The sequence below is a fragment of the Lindgomyces ingoldianus genome, assembly GCF_010093535.1.
Source record: "Lindgomyces ingoldianus strain ATCC 200398 unplaced genomic scaffold BDR25scaffold_2, whole genome shotgun sequence".
NCBI lineage: Eukaryota > Fungi > Ascomycota > Dothideomycetes > Pleosporales > Lindgomycetaceae > Lindgomyces > Lindgomyces ingoldianus.
The window spans coordinates 141,631-157,845 of NW_022985163.1; the positions used below are offsets into that span (position 1 = coordinate 141,631).

Sequence of the window (16,215 nt, forward strand, 5' to 3'; positions counted from 1 at the left end):
CTTTACTTACTAATAAAAAAACTTTAAACACTTAAAAAAAAGACTTTAAGAACACTTACTATAAATTATAATTAAGGGGATATGTAACAACTACGCTAGATAGCAGAGTAGGAGGCATGTAAGAGCTATAAGGAGTTAAGCCATTACTAAGGAAGCGCTTAGGTAATAACGCACTAGTGCCCTCTAGGCTAGAGCCGGGCGTAATAAAGACATCATCATCAGAAAGAAAGCAAGAAATTAGGAACACAAGGAAATACGTCGTTAATATAAAGAAACGCCCGCTCTACTACTCCATGCTCTAGAATGCCATTAGAGTTTCGCGCGAGGTGCTTGGCACTAATATGCTAATAGTTAAAGAAGTAGAGGAGACTAAGAACGATCTCAAGGCCTAAGTAGCTAAGGGACTAAAGAAGCTAGACAATGTCACATCTACGTTCCAAATGTATCTAGACCTGTTTCTGAGGGATTTGTGGCTCTTCACACTTTATTCATATATTCAGAACTTTCAGTGGTGCCATACATAAAATGGTTCTTTGCAGAAAAATTGATATTCTGTAAATCCAAAAGATTTTCGTGTCGGGCCAAGCTCAATCATGGCTCTTTCTTCAAGGTGATATTTTGGGTCAATAAAACTCAACACAGCCATCTACAACATGAATCATTACAGAATTTCATGCAGGCAGCCCGAGATGCCGTCCCAGGATCCACGTCTGACCAGTCCACGTGGGCGGAGCCTCTGATTACCTAGACATTTTCCGGCCCAAACTAATCGTCAACAATAAATACATACCAATATAGCTTTTAGGGCCTCCTCTGACTAGAGCTGTCTAAAGGCGCCCTCTGTTAAGTCTTTCAAATCCACGAAAGGCAGTTCGGTGAACTATGGATTCCAGACTTACGGACACGAGGTAAGGCAGCCACGTGACAGCCTGCATGAGCCGACGAGGTATTATGAATTTCTCGCGTGGGCAGTCGAGGCTTCATGCTCTTGTGGTTTGTTTACGGATATACCAAGGGTTTATGGTACATCTCATTGCAATGATGGTATGCCAAGAATTCTGTAACTTGGGTTTACAAATAGCACCAGACACAGTGCCAGTAGATCGTTAACAGATTTGACGCAAAACTAGAGGTGCTGGAAGCAGAATAGGCTCAAGTTGCATATACAGAGAGCCCGATTATCACAATTGAACTGTGCGGCATGGTTTCCGGAGTAAGTTTAGCGGGAGTTTCGCAGGATTGCAGGGTGTCGCGTTGGATGGTCTATATTAAAGGAGCTGCATGCGCAGCATTCCACTCGCTCAGTAACTTTTATTGTGTCTTGCATTCCCAATCAAACCATTGATCTGAAGGTTAGTGGTCATGACAAGATCTGAGATCAATCTTCTTGTGCTACTATCTTCCATTGTCGCAATCGCTGCCTTCGCTACTACATTCACTCCGCCTCTAGCATCCAGGACACCATACCAATATGTAGCATTCCCTTCAAACCGCACGTTCGACTACGTAAGTTTGCACCACTTTGCCAACTGCTGAATGTAGGTGTTCTAATTCAACCAGGTCATAATTGGCGCCGGTCTCGCTGGGTTGACTGTTGCAGCCCGTCTGGCTGAAACCCCAGGCATCACAGTCGGCGTCATTGAAGCAGGTGACTTCTACGAAAATGTTAACGGCAACAAGTCTCGTGTCCCCGGATATGGCGGGTCAGCCTCCGCTCCTGGCGTCGATTGGGCGATACCACCGACGCCGCAGCCTCAACTCAACCGAAGCAACGTGACCAATTACCGCCAGGGCAAGTGCGTCGGTGGCAGTACAACTACAAACCTCATGGCTTATCATCGAAGTACAAAGGGTGCGTACGATCTCTGGGCATCTCTTGTTGGAGACACCGGGTACACGTTTTCCAACTTTCTCCCGTGGATGAGGAAGAGCGTGCACTTCACACCAGCGAATTCTGCTCTGCGAGCAAAGAATGCAAGTGTGCCGGCTGCGAAAGCAGAGTCATACGATAGGAATGGCGGTCCATTTCAGGTTACATTCGCGAATTGGGCGAATCCAGTGTCTTCCTACGCAGAACTTGGTTGGAAGGCGCTCGGTCTTTTTCCGCTACAGGATTTAACCAGCGGGACATTAATCGGGAATCAGTATTCTCCAATGGCCTTGAAGGCGAGTGATCAGTCAAGGAGCACATCGGCGTCTTCATTCCTCCAGTATGCAGTCAGCAGTGGCAGAAATAACTTGTTCATCTTCACGAACAGTATGGCGAGGCGCATCACATTCGACAACAACAAAAGAGCTCACTCTATAATTGCCCAGTCTAATGGACTCATCTTCGAGTTGAAAGCAAAGCAAGAGGTGGTGCTTTCAGCAGGTGTAATACACTCACCGCAGATTCTTCTGCTCTCTGGAATAGGGCCCTCTGAGACGCTGAATAAGTTTAACATACCCGTTGTAAAGGATCTTCCAGGAGTGGGCAAGAACTTACACGACCATCCTATCTTTCAATTCGTATACCAAGCCAATGCCGTGACTGGATCTTCTCTCTTTGATCCCGCTTTTGCTGATGCAGCTGCCAAAGAGTATGACAAGACACACACGGGTATCTTGACGCACAATATGGCGGATCACTTTGCCTGGGGTAAGATTCCTCTGAACCAGCTCAGCTCTCAGGCAAAAAGCGATCTCGCCAGTCTACCTGCAGATTGGCCACACTATGAGGTCGTTGTCGCAGACGTTGGCTTCGGACCAGGCAACTATGCCGAAGGAGTCGCTATGTTACAAGCCGTCACGTCGCGCGGCATAGTGTCAATATCTAGCACCAGTATCGATGACCCTCCGCTCTTAGACGTCAAAACTCTATCCACAGCCACGGACCTAGAAGTCGCAATAGGAACCTTCAAAACAATGCGACAGTTCTTCAACACTACTTCTTTGAGAAAGATTACGGGGGCGGAGGTTATTCCTGGGCCAGATGTGGTGACGGATGAGCAAATTCACGACTGGCTACTTCTAAGAATAAATCCTGGGTCCCATGGGTGCTGTACTTCGTCCATGGGAAAGTTAGGAGATATGAATGCCGTTGTTGATACAACCGCGAGAGTAATGGGTGTGAAGAACTTGAGGGTGGTTGATGCATCGGCCTTGCCGCTGCTGCCACCAGCACATCCGGTGTCCACACTGTGTAAGCAATCTGATCCCAATCCGTGCGTACTCTTACTAACTGGTTTGCATAGATGGGTTTGCAGAGAAGATTGCAGATGATATCAAGAAGAGCTACGTACCCTGGTGGAGGTAAGGTTAAAGTTATTATCATGATTCCAACTTCCTGTCCAAAGCACGGCCATTCATTGACTACGTAATCAGGGTACTTAAGAATGAATTGAAATGACCACCTTGATAATATAGTTGCTGGAGCTTTGACACAGTCCAGTCTAATTAGAGTGAGTGTCAACAATACTGTGTGAAGTCCCTTTTTGTGCACTCTCGTAAAGACAAATAAGCCAAGAATTTGTTCATCCTTCCGTATCAAAGATGTGCATATGCACTTTTATGCTTTGGAAAATGTTTTTTTTCGCTCTGTTAAGCAAAATTGCTTTTCTAACATAGATTGCCGAACTCTTCCGAGGCTAAAAACTACGCCCAGTAAGTTGCTTATTACGTGAGGCAGTTGTCTCGAAACCTTGACTCTAATCCCCTCGAGTCCGGCCTAAATCCTCCCGCAAATCCACCCCAGGTAATCTCTACATCACGAGCCATGGTCTCGTACAGCTTGAATTCAAATTTCCTAAACAAGCAAGCTAAAGTCAAGTGTAGCTCGGCACTAGCAAGATGAAGCCCAATGCACGCCCGTGTACGTCTGGAAAATGGAATGGCGTATTTTCTCATCCCCTCCGCTGGCATAAATCACCTATTTGGGTCGAACTTGGGCGGTTCTGGGAGGTAGACGGGGTCCAGGTGCATGAAGCGAGTGCTCATACTGACTGGCGCGGCTGCTAGAATGACCCAAGCACGGAATCAGAGAACTTCATCGGGCGTGATTCGGATAAGCCGAGTTGCGGTGGCAGCCTGTACATGATGTGCTTTAAAGATGGTCGCCCGGAGATATGGTAATTGTTCTAGTTTCTGCCAGCATGGGGGATTCAGGGGATCCGGAATGGCCTCGAAAAGCTCCATGGTGAGTTTTTTTAATGCATCGGGGTTATTCAGGGGATGTAATGTCAGTACTGCCAGTGTTTGGGGTGTTGTCTCGCCTCCAGCGCCAAAAAAAAAAATAAACCCTTCAATCCATTAGGCGTTCTACGGTTTTCTCTTACGTAGTAAATTGCTGTCACGGAGCTCCTAGATGATGGTCCAGATCGTCCGGTGGCTACTCTTCCGCTCATCAGGACTAGCTTAAATCGTTGCTTCCACTTCTTGCGCGATGTCTTTCTGGATCTTGGGAAAGAAGATTACTGGGGTGCTTACGGCTGCAGCGACAGCACCCGGCAAAGTCATCAAGACATCAGCCATCCACAGCAAGCGGCGGTTCACAATTCCGCAGTAATGCTCTGGATCCGGAGCTATTCGAGAATCCGCTCGAATTTGATGGGCTACGATTGCTGAGACTATGCGAACTTCTGGGCAATGAGAGCAAACATAACGTATGTGGGTTTTGATATTACAGGTCTTACTTCAGATTTGATCGGAGATTAACAACAGATATCTTGTGACAATAGGCCCCGATCAGCTACAGTGGGGAGTAGATACACACGGTTGCCCAGGCGTCTTCGCAAATTATAGAGTTAAGATGTTGCCTACGAAAATTCATACAGACTATGATGTGAAACTGGCTGGTAACGGAGAGCGACTAAGGGATCTTGCTACGGATATTCGTCCTATTCTAAATCCGGAGGGGAAGGCTAGGTTTAAGAAAAGGCAGATCTAAAATACTGTGGTGAGTGAATCATGGGTAAGGTGGTACTATCGAGTGTATATGGAATTCGAGGTATTCTGCGGAGCATTGCTTGTATGGAAGGTGGTGAGAAATCAATCTTCGTTCCTCATCGGATTCCATGTACACAATTAGCAAAATCAGATCTGAGCGCGTGGATCATTTAAGATAAGCATTGTGTTTGGCAAGCAATGTCAGCAGGCCAGAAATCGTGGAAAGGCCTATATGATACGTACCTAGAGTGCATCCAAATGGGGTGTCTCATTTAATCCGCTCTGTCTAAGCCCAACCCTTGGTTCCATCACGCTGCAAAGGGATGCAAAAACATGAAGAGGCGCGGGAGTGATTCAACCGAAGATACGGTATGCATGATCGAAATCTTCGAAGTTCGGCTGGGCCCCCGCAGATCGGACGTCGGTGGTACATTAACACTTACGGGTTTCTAGCGGTCGGGCCAGCAAGGCTGCAACTTGCCACAATCGATTAAGTGCTCGGAGCATCGGAAGAGAAGGTAGTGATTTGGCTGTGAAGATTTGACATTAAATTTCTCTAGTCTTTGAGCACACGGCATAAAAAGTTGACATTGTACTCGTTCAAGACTGAGACACTCGATTGTGACATAGTTTTCTACTGCATACTTTCCTCGTTTATATTTAGTCTACTATAGCATTTAATTAGACGTAGTCATCTTCCACAGGGCACAAAATGGCCTCCTGGACCTTGAGGTGCGTGGCTTCGACCTCACCTCCCAGCTGAGATATGGAATTAACACAATACTAGGTCTTCCACCAATTGGCCGAGTCTAGGACAGCCCACGACAGCACAGCTACACACGTTTCAAGAGATGGTCCGGCCAATACGGTCCGATATATAGTACGAACATCTTCGGTATTAATCACATTTGGTTCGCATCGGACAAAATCGCAAACGATGTACTCTCGAGGCGGCAGCCAGGGATCCAGATCTCCCAAGCACATATCAGTTAGAGGACAGTAACGAGACGCTGGAATATCTCCCTCTCCTTAGACAAAATGGTAAGTGGCCCTTGGCTCAATTTTCAACTCAGCAATTTCCACTAAAGACACGCTCTGATAAAACGTCCCATAGATCTATGGCGTCGTCAGCTAAGAATCGTGGCTCAACTCCTGTCCCAGTCAGCTGGAGGAATCTGTCGAGCGTGTATTTTATCCGCCTATATATATTCTTCTCCTGTGCTTAGTAGAAGGTTGACCTTTTGCCACTTGCAACAGAATCATCGAAACCTACCTTATCTAGAACGCTCTAAATTCCTTTCAGAGTTGCTCGACCGCCCCACCGACTACGAGAGTATTATGGGAAACTGCACAGGCCGCGATATTTCATGACTGGACCTCGGCGTTTCGGGTCACTATGCGGATATCAGGCAGTACTCTCGTGGACTTCTCAACGCTATTTCGCCTGCAGCTTATATTGCCAAAATTCTCCCACCCCTAAAGCCGCTACCTGCTTTCCTACCCCCTTGGAAGTGGATTGTAGCCCGCGGGGATGCGAAAGAGCGCTTTTTTTTTTTTTTTCATGCGCATGCCCACCGAAGTTACTGCAAGGATGGAGGCAGGAATAACACAACCGTCATACATGCAACATTTGTTAGAGAGTAAAGTTAGTACAGAACTGTCTGACATGGAATGTGCATACATAGTGGGTATGATAGGACTCGCAGGTGTGCCCACCATGTCCTCCGCCGTGCTGACCTATCTTCTCACTCTATCTCCACAGTGGCAGACACGGTTGCAAGCGGAAGTTGATATGGCTTGTGATGATAGAACGCCAGAGCTTTCTGACTCATTCCAGGTGCCAATATTGAGGGCTATCATCATGGAACTTCTTAGGTGGAGACCCATCACACTCAGCAGTAAGATTAATGTCCCGATCATGATCACCGATACATGCATTTACGTTGACTAGGCATCCCGCACGAATCCACAGAAGACAGTATCTACGACGGCCATTTATTCCAAAAGGCACGTATATCCACCCAAATCAATGGGCAATCACACGTGACGCGACCATGTAACCCTGGCCGTTTGCTCAATCCCCTTTACCCGTCGTACAAAGGGCCTCTGGGGGTATACCTATCCACCCGAAATTTCACCACGTTCGGGTACGGTCGCCAGGTTCGCATGGGCATGGATCTCGTGGAGAACGAGTTATTCGTCGCCATTTGGGGGGAGGGTGATGGCCTGGGCTGTTGAAATCTTTAAGCAAAGAGACTGTGATGGGGGAGAGACCACCGTTCCGCCGTATGAGTATTCGGCCTATCTGATAAGTAGGCCTAATAAGTTCGCGTTCGAGTTGAGGTTAAGGAGTGAAAGGAGGCGATTGCAGGTTCAAGATTTTTGTACAGCGGTGACTAGTCAAATAAAGTATATGTAGCTTATCTCCAGTTTTTGCCACAACTATAGTAAGAGCCTTAAGAAATAGACAGGCTACAAGCAATTGCAAATATTATACTAGGAAAGCTGCTTACTCTGTAGATTCCAGATATCTAAAGGTTACGGATTCGGGAGTAAAGGCAGCCCCAATCAAGACGATGGGAAGAGCGGACTCCTTCTCAAGTTCTCAAGTCAACAGCTGGAAATGCCCTCCTTACAGGCTCCCCGAAGCAATCAGAATGACTCAGATGTGGGACACGTTGCCGCGTGTTGTCTTCTAGATGACAGCCAAGCGAAGAAGTTAAAATATTCCGAGGCATCACGTGGCAGTGCGAGTCTGTGGCGCTGTGGCGCTGCCAGATGTTACAACATAAACGTCATTACCTGCGAACGTGGAAGCAACTTTTGCTCCCCTTCACCCCGGGTAGATAAAGAACACCAACAAAGCACTGCTTATGGCCCAAGGGCTTCATTATCTATAGCATTCCTTCTCACTTTCTTGGCGCACATTTTCCGCGCATCACCTTTTCCGAGTAACAGCTTCACGATACCCAATGTCAACACGACGCAAACCCTCCTACCCCTCCGCCGCTAACGGCCAACCCACTCCACTCACCTCCACCATGTCATCCTCACCGATACGAACTCCCTCCAATTCGCGCTCACCCTTCTTCCCCACCCGCCTTGAGGCGCTGCTCATATCCATCTACCCCGCGACGCTTGTCCTCGGTTCCATCTTCAGCATCCTCTCACCGGCCTCACGCAGCGCGCCCTACTCCGCAGCCTCGCAATCGCACCCACCAGAATTCGCACCCTCATATTTCGCACAGAAGAAGAACGTCTTCAACGTCTACTTCGTCAAGGTCGGGTGGTTCTGGACAACGCTCGCCTTCACCGTTTTTCTGATCTTCAACCCAGGGTTTGGGTCTGGGCTCAGCGTACGGCGTATTCGCGCCGGTTTGAGATATGCTAGCATTACGATGTGGTGGGTGGTCGTTACGCAGTGGTTCTTTGGTCCCCCGTTAATTGATCGCGGATTCCGATTCACTGGCGGGCAATGCGAGACCCTGCGAGATCCAGAGACTAGAGCTGGAATGAGCGATACGAGGGAATACTTCACGGCTGCTGCGTGTAAGGCCGTGGGCGGGACTTGGAAAGGCGGTCACGATATCTCTGGCCACGTCTTCTTGCTCATCCTCGGGTCCGGGCTCCTCTGGTTCGAAATTCTGCCTGCTCTCACCCGCGCCGAGGGCCTCCGGGATGGAAGAAGGATCCTACTATCTGACGGAAAGGTGGCACACGTGGCCGTGGAGAAAGACGAGGAAGCTGATAAAGAGAAACCGGCAAGAAAGGGTGTTAAGACTGCCCTCGGAGTCGCTGCACTCATGTGGTGGATGTTGCTGATGACGGCTGCGTACTTTCATACCTGGTTTGAGAAGTTTACCGGGTTGTTAGTTGCTTTTTCGGGGCTTTGGATAGTGTATTTTCTCCCCAGAGGTGTGCCGGGGTTGAGGGCTGTTTTGGGGATGCCGGGAGTTTGAGGACGAGACGGAGGTGACAGCATTTATGACGACCATGACTTGGTTGAGCATTGGGGTAATGTAACCTCACCTTAATTCTTTTAATCAACTCTTCTCCTGCACCATGATGTCCTGGTTTCCAAAATTTCCTTCCATACATCCATCTAGATTAGAAGAATGATATTGCCCAAGCCAACCTCCTCCACATCGATTACATACTGTACGCGGTAAAGATTTTCTGCGATATCCATCTATGATAATTCTGCACCACCAAAATGTATATTGATCACGTGATCTCCATTGATTTTCCCACAGCCCTTGCCTACTTAGGTATATAAACCCCTAAATCATCCATGATCTCCTTCCTTCCTCAATACGTCACTGTTGGAGCTGCAGGCTTTATCAAAACTCTAATATACACACCCCATGTGGTCTTAGAGTAGTTGGAAAAATTTCTGCATGTAAACGAGTTTCTAAGGCGGACAAGAAGATACATCTTTCCGGGGCTGCGCCCAAAAAATACCCCTATTCTTCAGTCAGATTTATGCTGAGATTCGCCCCGGACATCAAGAAAACGAACATGAAGCACTCTAGAAACTACCAGGATTTTACTCTATTTAGAACTCCTACCTGCGCCTCCATATATAGACATCACTTCGCTCTGTGTTTGGGCTTCGTCACATTTCCATATCTTGGGGTTCCGAGTGGTTAAAATATTTTGTCTCGTTACCAACTGATGTAGCCTTCCACGAGTCGAAAACTGTACATGTTTCGAGACATGGCCCCCTGTCTGCCTAGCGGTAAATTTGGACTCCATCCTAAGATAATTCGTTTCAAAAACAAGTGGAAGCAGACACCGTGCTCCAGGGAATCCCTCGTAGCCTTCAAAAATGCATATGATAATTCAAATCATAGACTATCACTCGACGTCTCCGCTTAAGCACTTACCTCCTACTGCCTTTAAATATCTCTCAGGGTTGCTTACATCCTTCTTGCACAAGTACACACCTCTGGAACTCCGGGTCCCACATCCAAACTGATTCGAGATCTCGCCAAGGGTTGGTGGAAACTCAAAACTATATCACACTATAAAATAGCTCCAGATCTCTCCAGATTCACCTCCAAAAATAATTAGAGGGAGTCGATGATGTTCCATGTTCTGTTACGAATTCAGAAATAAATCGAAGACTGTCAGGCCTCAGGATCCCTAGCAAGTAGAAGCAAAATAACACTCATGATCCCTGCTCAGTTCCTTTCAAGTATTGTCAAATGCAGCCCTTTACATACAAAACGTAGTTACTTTGGAGATATATGTAAACAAAAATCCGATCACAACAGCCCTAGGTCCCGGACAAATTACAAAAATATTACCGCCGAGCTGCGTGGTGCCTTCCGAAACGGAGAGCAACTTATTGTATCCTGTCCTAGGTCTGCTTTTCGAGCTTCGAAATATACCACAACAGGTCAAATGGACCTGAACTTGAACAACAACTTAGGGGGGGGATATGTGTGGATCAAGCATCATTTAGTGACGAGTGTAGTGACTGCTTCTAGAGGATTTCTCCTGGTCCAAGATTCCCTAGATATAAGAAGCGTCCTGTACACCCGATTGCTCTTTCCTCGTACATTCGGTACCATGAATCTGTGGGCGGCAATAGAATTATGAAGGCCCAAGCAATGCTGCTCCATGAAAATATTCGGCTATAACTCCGCATCTACCTAAGAGACCCAAAAGGTGATATCAGACTCGGCACCCGTCTCTAATAAAAGTCCTGAAAGCCAACCCATATGCTGCCTCGACTATGTTTTCGGGCATAAAACGATTTATTTTTGTTGAATGGGCTCTTTTAGCTAGCTGCTTATGGTATAAGCACTCAAGTAGCAAGAGTAAGAGTAGTGTACGGTGTGCACAGCGTACGGAGTAGGTAGGGTGGGCAACAGATTTCTGGTCATTGCTTGTCTTCTCTCTTGCGTACAGATGAAAAGGAGAATATCTACATGTTCGCGCACGAGCGTCACGTGACATAGTTACGTGATCCTTCTCGCGCGATAACTAGTTGTTTGCAATGATGACACTCGGATGCATCGTCAGCATAGTCAAATGATAGTCAGATGTGTCGGATGTGTCGTCACACGATGGTCGGATGCATCGGCAGATGCATCAGCACCATATTCTGTTGCCAAGACCCACCCACTTATTTCGCATATATATAAGACTCCTGCAAAGGACTCCTCGAGCAATACATTCAATGCAGTTCCTCATGTCTCTGGTGCCTCACATAGCTTCACACTAGTATCCAGACCGTAGCGCTGCTGCTGCGTACGGACAATTTTCTTAGTAGACAAAAAGCAATACACACAAACCTCACCCCAAAAAGAAATGTCCTATTTGCTATCCCAGGGCAAAGTACGCTGCATCTGAAGCTGCGTAGACTAAGTTATGCTGGCTACTGTGCTCTCGGAGAGAAATCTAGTAATCCACCAAACATGGAAGGGGGAGTAGTATGGCCCTCACTCGGATTTCCAACTACCGACTGGGTTCTCTATGCACCCTTCCGGAGATTCTAAAAACAATGGCCGGGAACGATGAACTGACGGAGAATGAAGAAAAACCAAGCTTAATCACGTCATCAAACTTGACTCAATAAACTTTGCAAGGGTCTGTCCAAGGTAGCAGCGGTACAAGAAATGCCGAGGAGGACTAATGGCACCGAGCCGCTGATTCAAGGTCGAAGAACCGCGTGTCCACAAAACATCATCAGAACATTCACTGTGGCTGCGGAACTATATAAAGTCTTCGATGGTCACTCTTGGGACCTTCTTTCCTTACCCTTGCATCAAGACGGATTCAGGAATTCTAAAAATCGACATAGAGCCCAGCGATATGTGATGTGGAATTCGACTTATTCATGAAATCGTGGAGGCCGCGAAAAACGCGCAGGATATCTTGTCATGTCTCATAAATCTTGGAGTGCAAGACTGAATTAGAAATGAGACCGGCTTCGAGAAGAAATAGTAGACCAAAAAAAAAGACTACAGCTTCCAACTTAAAAAAAGACCGTGAGGCGCGGTTAGAAATTTGATTGTTATCGCCACAAAAGATACCATTTGACGAAGGCATTAAGGTTTGAGGATTCATAGAGTAGGCCCAGCTGGACAGGGATGCGGGAAGAGAGGGCGTAATGCGGCGGTATTTACTGTAGATGAAGAGTATCATCGTGATATGTCATGTAATCGGTCACCACAGCTGCAGAAACACTGATATGGCAAGTTGCCCACCAGGGTCGGAAAGATCGGGGGAGTTTGTGAGACTACGCTTTAATGCCCCAACATGTCAACAACGAGACATGAGGGTCGTGGTTTTGTGTGAGCTGTGACATCTTAGCATTTACTAGAGGGCTGCTTTCTCCAGACCTTTCGTCTCCGAGCTCCTAGTTTCTCACGTAAGCAGCCTCGCTGCAAAACCACGATCTTCCCATTGGCTGCATGTGGCCTTTCAGAGTGTGGATTAAGGCCAACAAGCTAAACTCTGACGGATCAGTCAGCAGGCGCTGTGGGCTGCTTTTAAAGCTCAGGTGTTAGGCGCCAACATAAGACTAGTGGATTTGCCGCTTCTCATCACCAAAGCATCCTTTGAAATGAAATCCTTCTCTGTGACACCGTCTGAAGGCCTCGTAATCACCGGCCTTGCGTCAATTCCACCACCTTCGCCGATACTTAGTAGCCATCGTCCGTTGGTAGTATTCCTCCATGGTGGAAGCTATGCGTCAGACTACTACGATTCAGATCCGGAAAGGTCGATCGAGCCTCTCAGCACCACTCTAGGCATTCCCGTCATCTCTCTCAATCGACAGGGCTACAAGGACAGTACGCTACCAGTTATTTCGGAAGGCCAGACTTCCTTAAGGGAGCAGTCCAAAAATTTGCATACCTCGATCTTGCCAGCCATCTGGGAGGATTTTGGCAAACCGGCAGGAGCATCATCTATCGTCTTAGCTGGACACTCGATCGGCGGAATGATTGGTGTCATGGTTGCAGCCCTTTACGCTACTTCATCATCACCGAGGGGCTACCCTCTCTCTGGACTTTGTACGACGGGAATCACAGACCGGGCGAACCCGCGATGGAACGGTGTGGAGCCCCCACCGCTTCCGCAGACGGGGAAGCATTTTAATTGGCCGGACGAGGTTCGAGACGCCATGATGTTGAATGGGCAAGTCAGCGCAGACTTCGCCACCACTCATTCGAAGCTGAATAATCCGGCGCCAGTCGATGAGGTTATAGAAGCGACATCCAGGATAAACGAATGGAGGGTGTGTGCGAAGGATGTTGAAGTCCCGGTTCTTGGTTTAGCAGCGGAGCATGATGCGTTGTGGGACACGTCGAAGGCGGCCATGGATGACTTCGCCAGGCTCTTTGAGAAGACGACTGCAGAGATTGGTATCGTCACAAATGCACCCCATTGCCTAGAGATTAGCTACCAGGCAAGGCCAGCGTTCCTAAAGGTACTAGGACACGCAGTGCAATGTGCTAGAGCTCATGGCATGGAGAAGGAAAGTGAGAAGGAGATGAAGTGAATTTAGGGAAAGGAGCTACAATGGTGGCCAGGTTCGCCTTCCAGGTTTTTGCGCCGCTTGACTTAACTTGTCAATACCCCTGCTGCATAGGGCCGGGTACTTTACCCTTCGGAGCTAGCTCTAGTCAAGTGAAATCATCTCCTCGAGTTCATTTCCGATGTGTAGTTTTCAAAGGCGCTTATAACGTCATTTCCGCGTTTCAGCTTCGTATGCACTGTATTTCTCCGCCTTTTGCCGCGACCCGCTGAAACGCGCGGAAATGACTTTATAAGCGCCTTCAAAAATTACACATCGGAAATAAACTCTAGGAGGTGGCTTCATTAGACTGGAGCTAGCTCTAGAATGGTAAAGTGCCGGGCCCCATCCAACAGGGGCATTGACGAGTCAAAGTCGAGCGACGCCATGGCGTAATCACGAGTATCGGTCTCAAAGAGACCTCCACTAGAACCTGTCTCCTGTTCCACCGCTAACAGCATCGAAGCAAAGTGTTTTCGACAGGCCGCTGTCGTCGTTGAATGATCTTCCCCTAGTTGACTTTCAAATCCTGAGCTTGCTCTTTTATACAATCTTGTAGATTCATCATATTGCTGGACGATCGCTAGGAGGTGTGCAAGGCAGTATAAGCTTAAGAGCGTGTCAGGATGATCCGGCCCAAGCTTGCCTTCTCTCTCCGCCAGCGCATTCCGGTGCATCTTCTCTGCCTCTTTGTGCATTCCTTGGTCAATATACGTCGACGCCAAGTTGGCCATGCTGGTCAGCGTGTCTAGATGGTCGTCGCCAAGCACGTTATTGCTTGTCTCCATTACTTGCACCTCTAGCTCTTCCTCCTCCTTCCATCACCCTTGATTCCTGTACGTCGACGCCAGGTTGGCCATGCTGGTCGGCGCGGAAGGGTGGTCGTCGCCAAGCACCCTTTTTGTTGCTTCCAGTGCTCGCTGGTGCATTGCTTCAGCCTCTTTGTACTTGCCTTGCCAAAACAACATGAGCCCAATATTATTGAGACTGTTTAATGTATCTGGGTGCTCTGCTCCCACAGTGGCCTTCCTCGCTTCCAAGGCGCGGACACCCATTTCCCAAGCTGCTTGGTAATTTCCTATTTCACTTGCATACCATGCAGCCTTGAAAAGTGTTGATGCCCAAGCCTCCAGCTTGTCATTAGTTGGTCTGGCGTCTACTATAACTTGAGCATGTGGAAACAGTGCTTGACACACCACCCAGTTCTCGTACCGTCCCACCGGGTAGCTTTCATCCATGAGCGTTACGTACTTCTCCTTCCATACTTCCAGCTCTTTGTTTGACTCTAACCATCTCTTCGTTGACAACTGCACCAGCCGATGCATCTCGATCTGGCTTCTGCTTAAGTTAGTTGAAGCCAAAGAGAAATTTAACAGCATGGTCAAATCATCCTCAAAATCTAACTGGTCATCGTCTGCTTCTCCGTAGTGGGCGCTCAGCAGAGGCTCAGGAATTCCCTGCCGGTCGAATAGACTCATCAGCGATAGCAGACGCGTTGCCGAAGGCCTCGCTCTGCGGATGTACTCGAATGAAATCTGCCAGGTGGCTATGATCGAATTCAACGCTTTGCCGTCTCTACGCATGTCGCCAAGGTCCGAATCTAGCAGTTTTGCTCGATCTCGATCACCTTGGCCGAATTTCTGCACATATTTAGCCACTGTCGCCCTCGGTGCTCTCTGATTAATATAAACGGCTGCCTGTGTGATGGCAAGAGGCATATAATCTAGCGCTTCGATTCATGCTACTGCATCGTCCTGTTCATAGCCCCCCAGAAGCTTCTTTCTGACTAAAGCCAGAGCATGCTCTTGATCCATTCGATCCACTTTCACGATGTCCCCATAGCTTCCAGTCAGTCGAAAGGCTGCATCTCGGCTTCGTGAGATAAAAAGAGTCGATCTATTCGGCGACTGCGGTAGGAGCTCTGAGAGTGGCACAATTGGTTGATCCAGTGGGGCGGAGGGATACATCTGAAGTGTATTGAGTGGTGAGGAGAAGACTCCTACATCGTCAGCGTTATCAACAATCATTTTCCATAACCGGTTTGACTCATCGGAAAGCCAGATATAGACGAGCCGTAGAATATCCGCTTTCTTATTATCCCAACCATCCATCCTCACTACTTCAGCGATTCTACGGTAGCCCTCTTCAAACCGCGCTCGTGTCCCTGTGTGCACCCAGAACACCCATGTTAGCGGTGATTGGTCTCGGGTGCGGTAGGCATGTTCGATCGCGAGCTGAGATTTTCCCACCCCTCCCAGTCCAACAAGCGCTGCGCGACCAGCCGGTTGTGAGCATCGTTTGTCAATCTGTGAGAGAAGGTCGCCGCGGTCGACGAAGTCGGGGTCGCGTCGGAAGGGGATGGTGAAGAGTGGTTTCTGCGGTATTTTTGGGGAGCTAACTAGGCAAGACATTAGCAATATAAATAAAGCAAATGACGCAACATTGACTGTACGCGTACTTCTATCCTTGCTGTGACAGTCTGATGCTTCGTTGATCTTTTTTTTTAAGCCGACAGACTGCGCTGTCTCTCCCTTCACCATATATGAGCGGCATTGAGGTACCAAAAATACCCAGTAGAGAGTAAGCCCCACTTAAACCGCTCCTCAACGCTAAACTGAGATAAAGATGTGCCATGGAGTGCTAGAACAGCAATACCCGTGATCTCATGGATCTTCTGGCTTAGAGATATCTTGTCACCGAGCCTCTTGCGCTCCCTCGAGAAAAATTCGACCAAGCTAGGAGCAAGCAGCTCTTGGAGAGTC

The 16,215-nt window shown here is 48.0% G+C and overlaps 6 protein-coding genes across 6 annotated transcripts; 5 read left to right on the forward strand and 1 right to left on the reverse strand.

Moving 5' to 3' along the window:
* Positions 1-1,331: 1,331 nt before the first annotated feature.
* BDR25DRAFT_338959 (alcohol oxidase) lies at positions 1,332-3,630 on the forward strand (the record flags this gene model as incomplete). Its single annotated transcript, XM_033693329.1, has 5 exons — positions 1,332-1,506; positions 1,561-3,181; positions 3,234-3,291; positions 3,431-3,440; positions 3,607-3,630. Exons 1-5 carry the CDS (start codon positions 1,363-1,365, stop codon positions 3,628-3,630), a joined length of 1,857 nt encoding a protein of 618 aa, XP_033553652.1. The 5' UTR covers positions 1,332-1,362.
* A 2,851-nt stretch (positions 3,631-6,481) lies between these two features.
* BDR25DRAFT_370618 (cytochrome P450) lies at positions 6,482-7,299 on the forward strand (the record flags this gene model as incomplete). Its single annotated transcript, XM_033697156.1, has 2 exons — positions 6,482-6,821; positions 6,875-7,299. 2 exons carry the CDS (start codon positions 6,485-6,487, stop codon positions 7,159-7,161), a joined length of 624 nt encoding a protein of 207 aa, XP_033553653.1. The 3' UTR covers positions 7,162-7,299.
* Positions 7,300-7,749: 450 nt separating this feature from the next.
* Positions 7,750-8,957, forward strand: BDR25DRAFT_299988 (uncharacterized protein). Its single transcript, XM_033689270.1, has one exon. The coding sequence runs from the start codon at positions 7,896-7,898 to the stop codon at positions 8,880-8,882; it is 987 nt and encodes a 328-aa protein (XP_033553654.1). The 5' UTR covers positions 7,750-7,895; the 3' UTR covers positions 8,883-8,957.
* Positions 8,958-9,214: 257 nt separating this feature from the next.
* On the forward strand, positions 9,215-10,339 carry BDR25DRAFT_348740 (uncharacterized protein; the record flags this gene model as incomplete). The annotated part of the gene is made up of 9 exons (XM_033694468.1): positions 9,215-9,289; positions 9,340-9,396; positions 9,433-9,558; positions 9,604-9,649; positions 9,685-9,719; positions 9,743-9,789; positions 9,837-9,919; positions 9,997-10,051; positions 10,111-10,339. 9 exons carry the CDS (start codon positions 9,215-9,217, stop codon positions 10,337-10,339), a joined length of 753 nt encoding a protein of 250 aa, XP_033553655.1.
* A 1,853-nt stretch (positions 10,340-12,192) lies between these two features.
* BDR25DRAFT_309177 (uncharacterized protein) lies at positions 12,193-13,438 on the forward strand (the record flags this gene model as incomplete). The annotated part of the gene is made up of 3 exons (XM_033691059.1): positions 12,193-12,227; positions 12,274-12,304; positions 12,437-13,438. 3 exons carry the CDS (start codon positions 12,193-12,195, stop codon positions 13,436-13,438), a joined length of 1,068 nt encoding a protein of 355 aa, XP_033553656.1.
* An 836-nt stretch (positions 13,439-14,274) lies between these two features.
* On the reverse strand, positions 14,275-15,993 carry BDR25DRAFT_309178 (uncharacterized protein; the record flags this gene model as incomplete). Its single annotated transcript, XM_033691060.1, has 3 exons — positions 14,275-15,150; positions 15,241-15,851; positions 15,912-15,993. The coding sequence occupies 3 exons, from the start codon at positions 15,991-15,993 to the stop codon at positions 14,275-14,277; spliced, it is 1,569 nt and encodes a 522-aa protein (XP_033553657.1).
* Between the last annotated feature and the right edge of the window lie 222 nt (positions 15,994-16,215).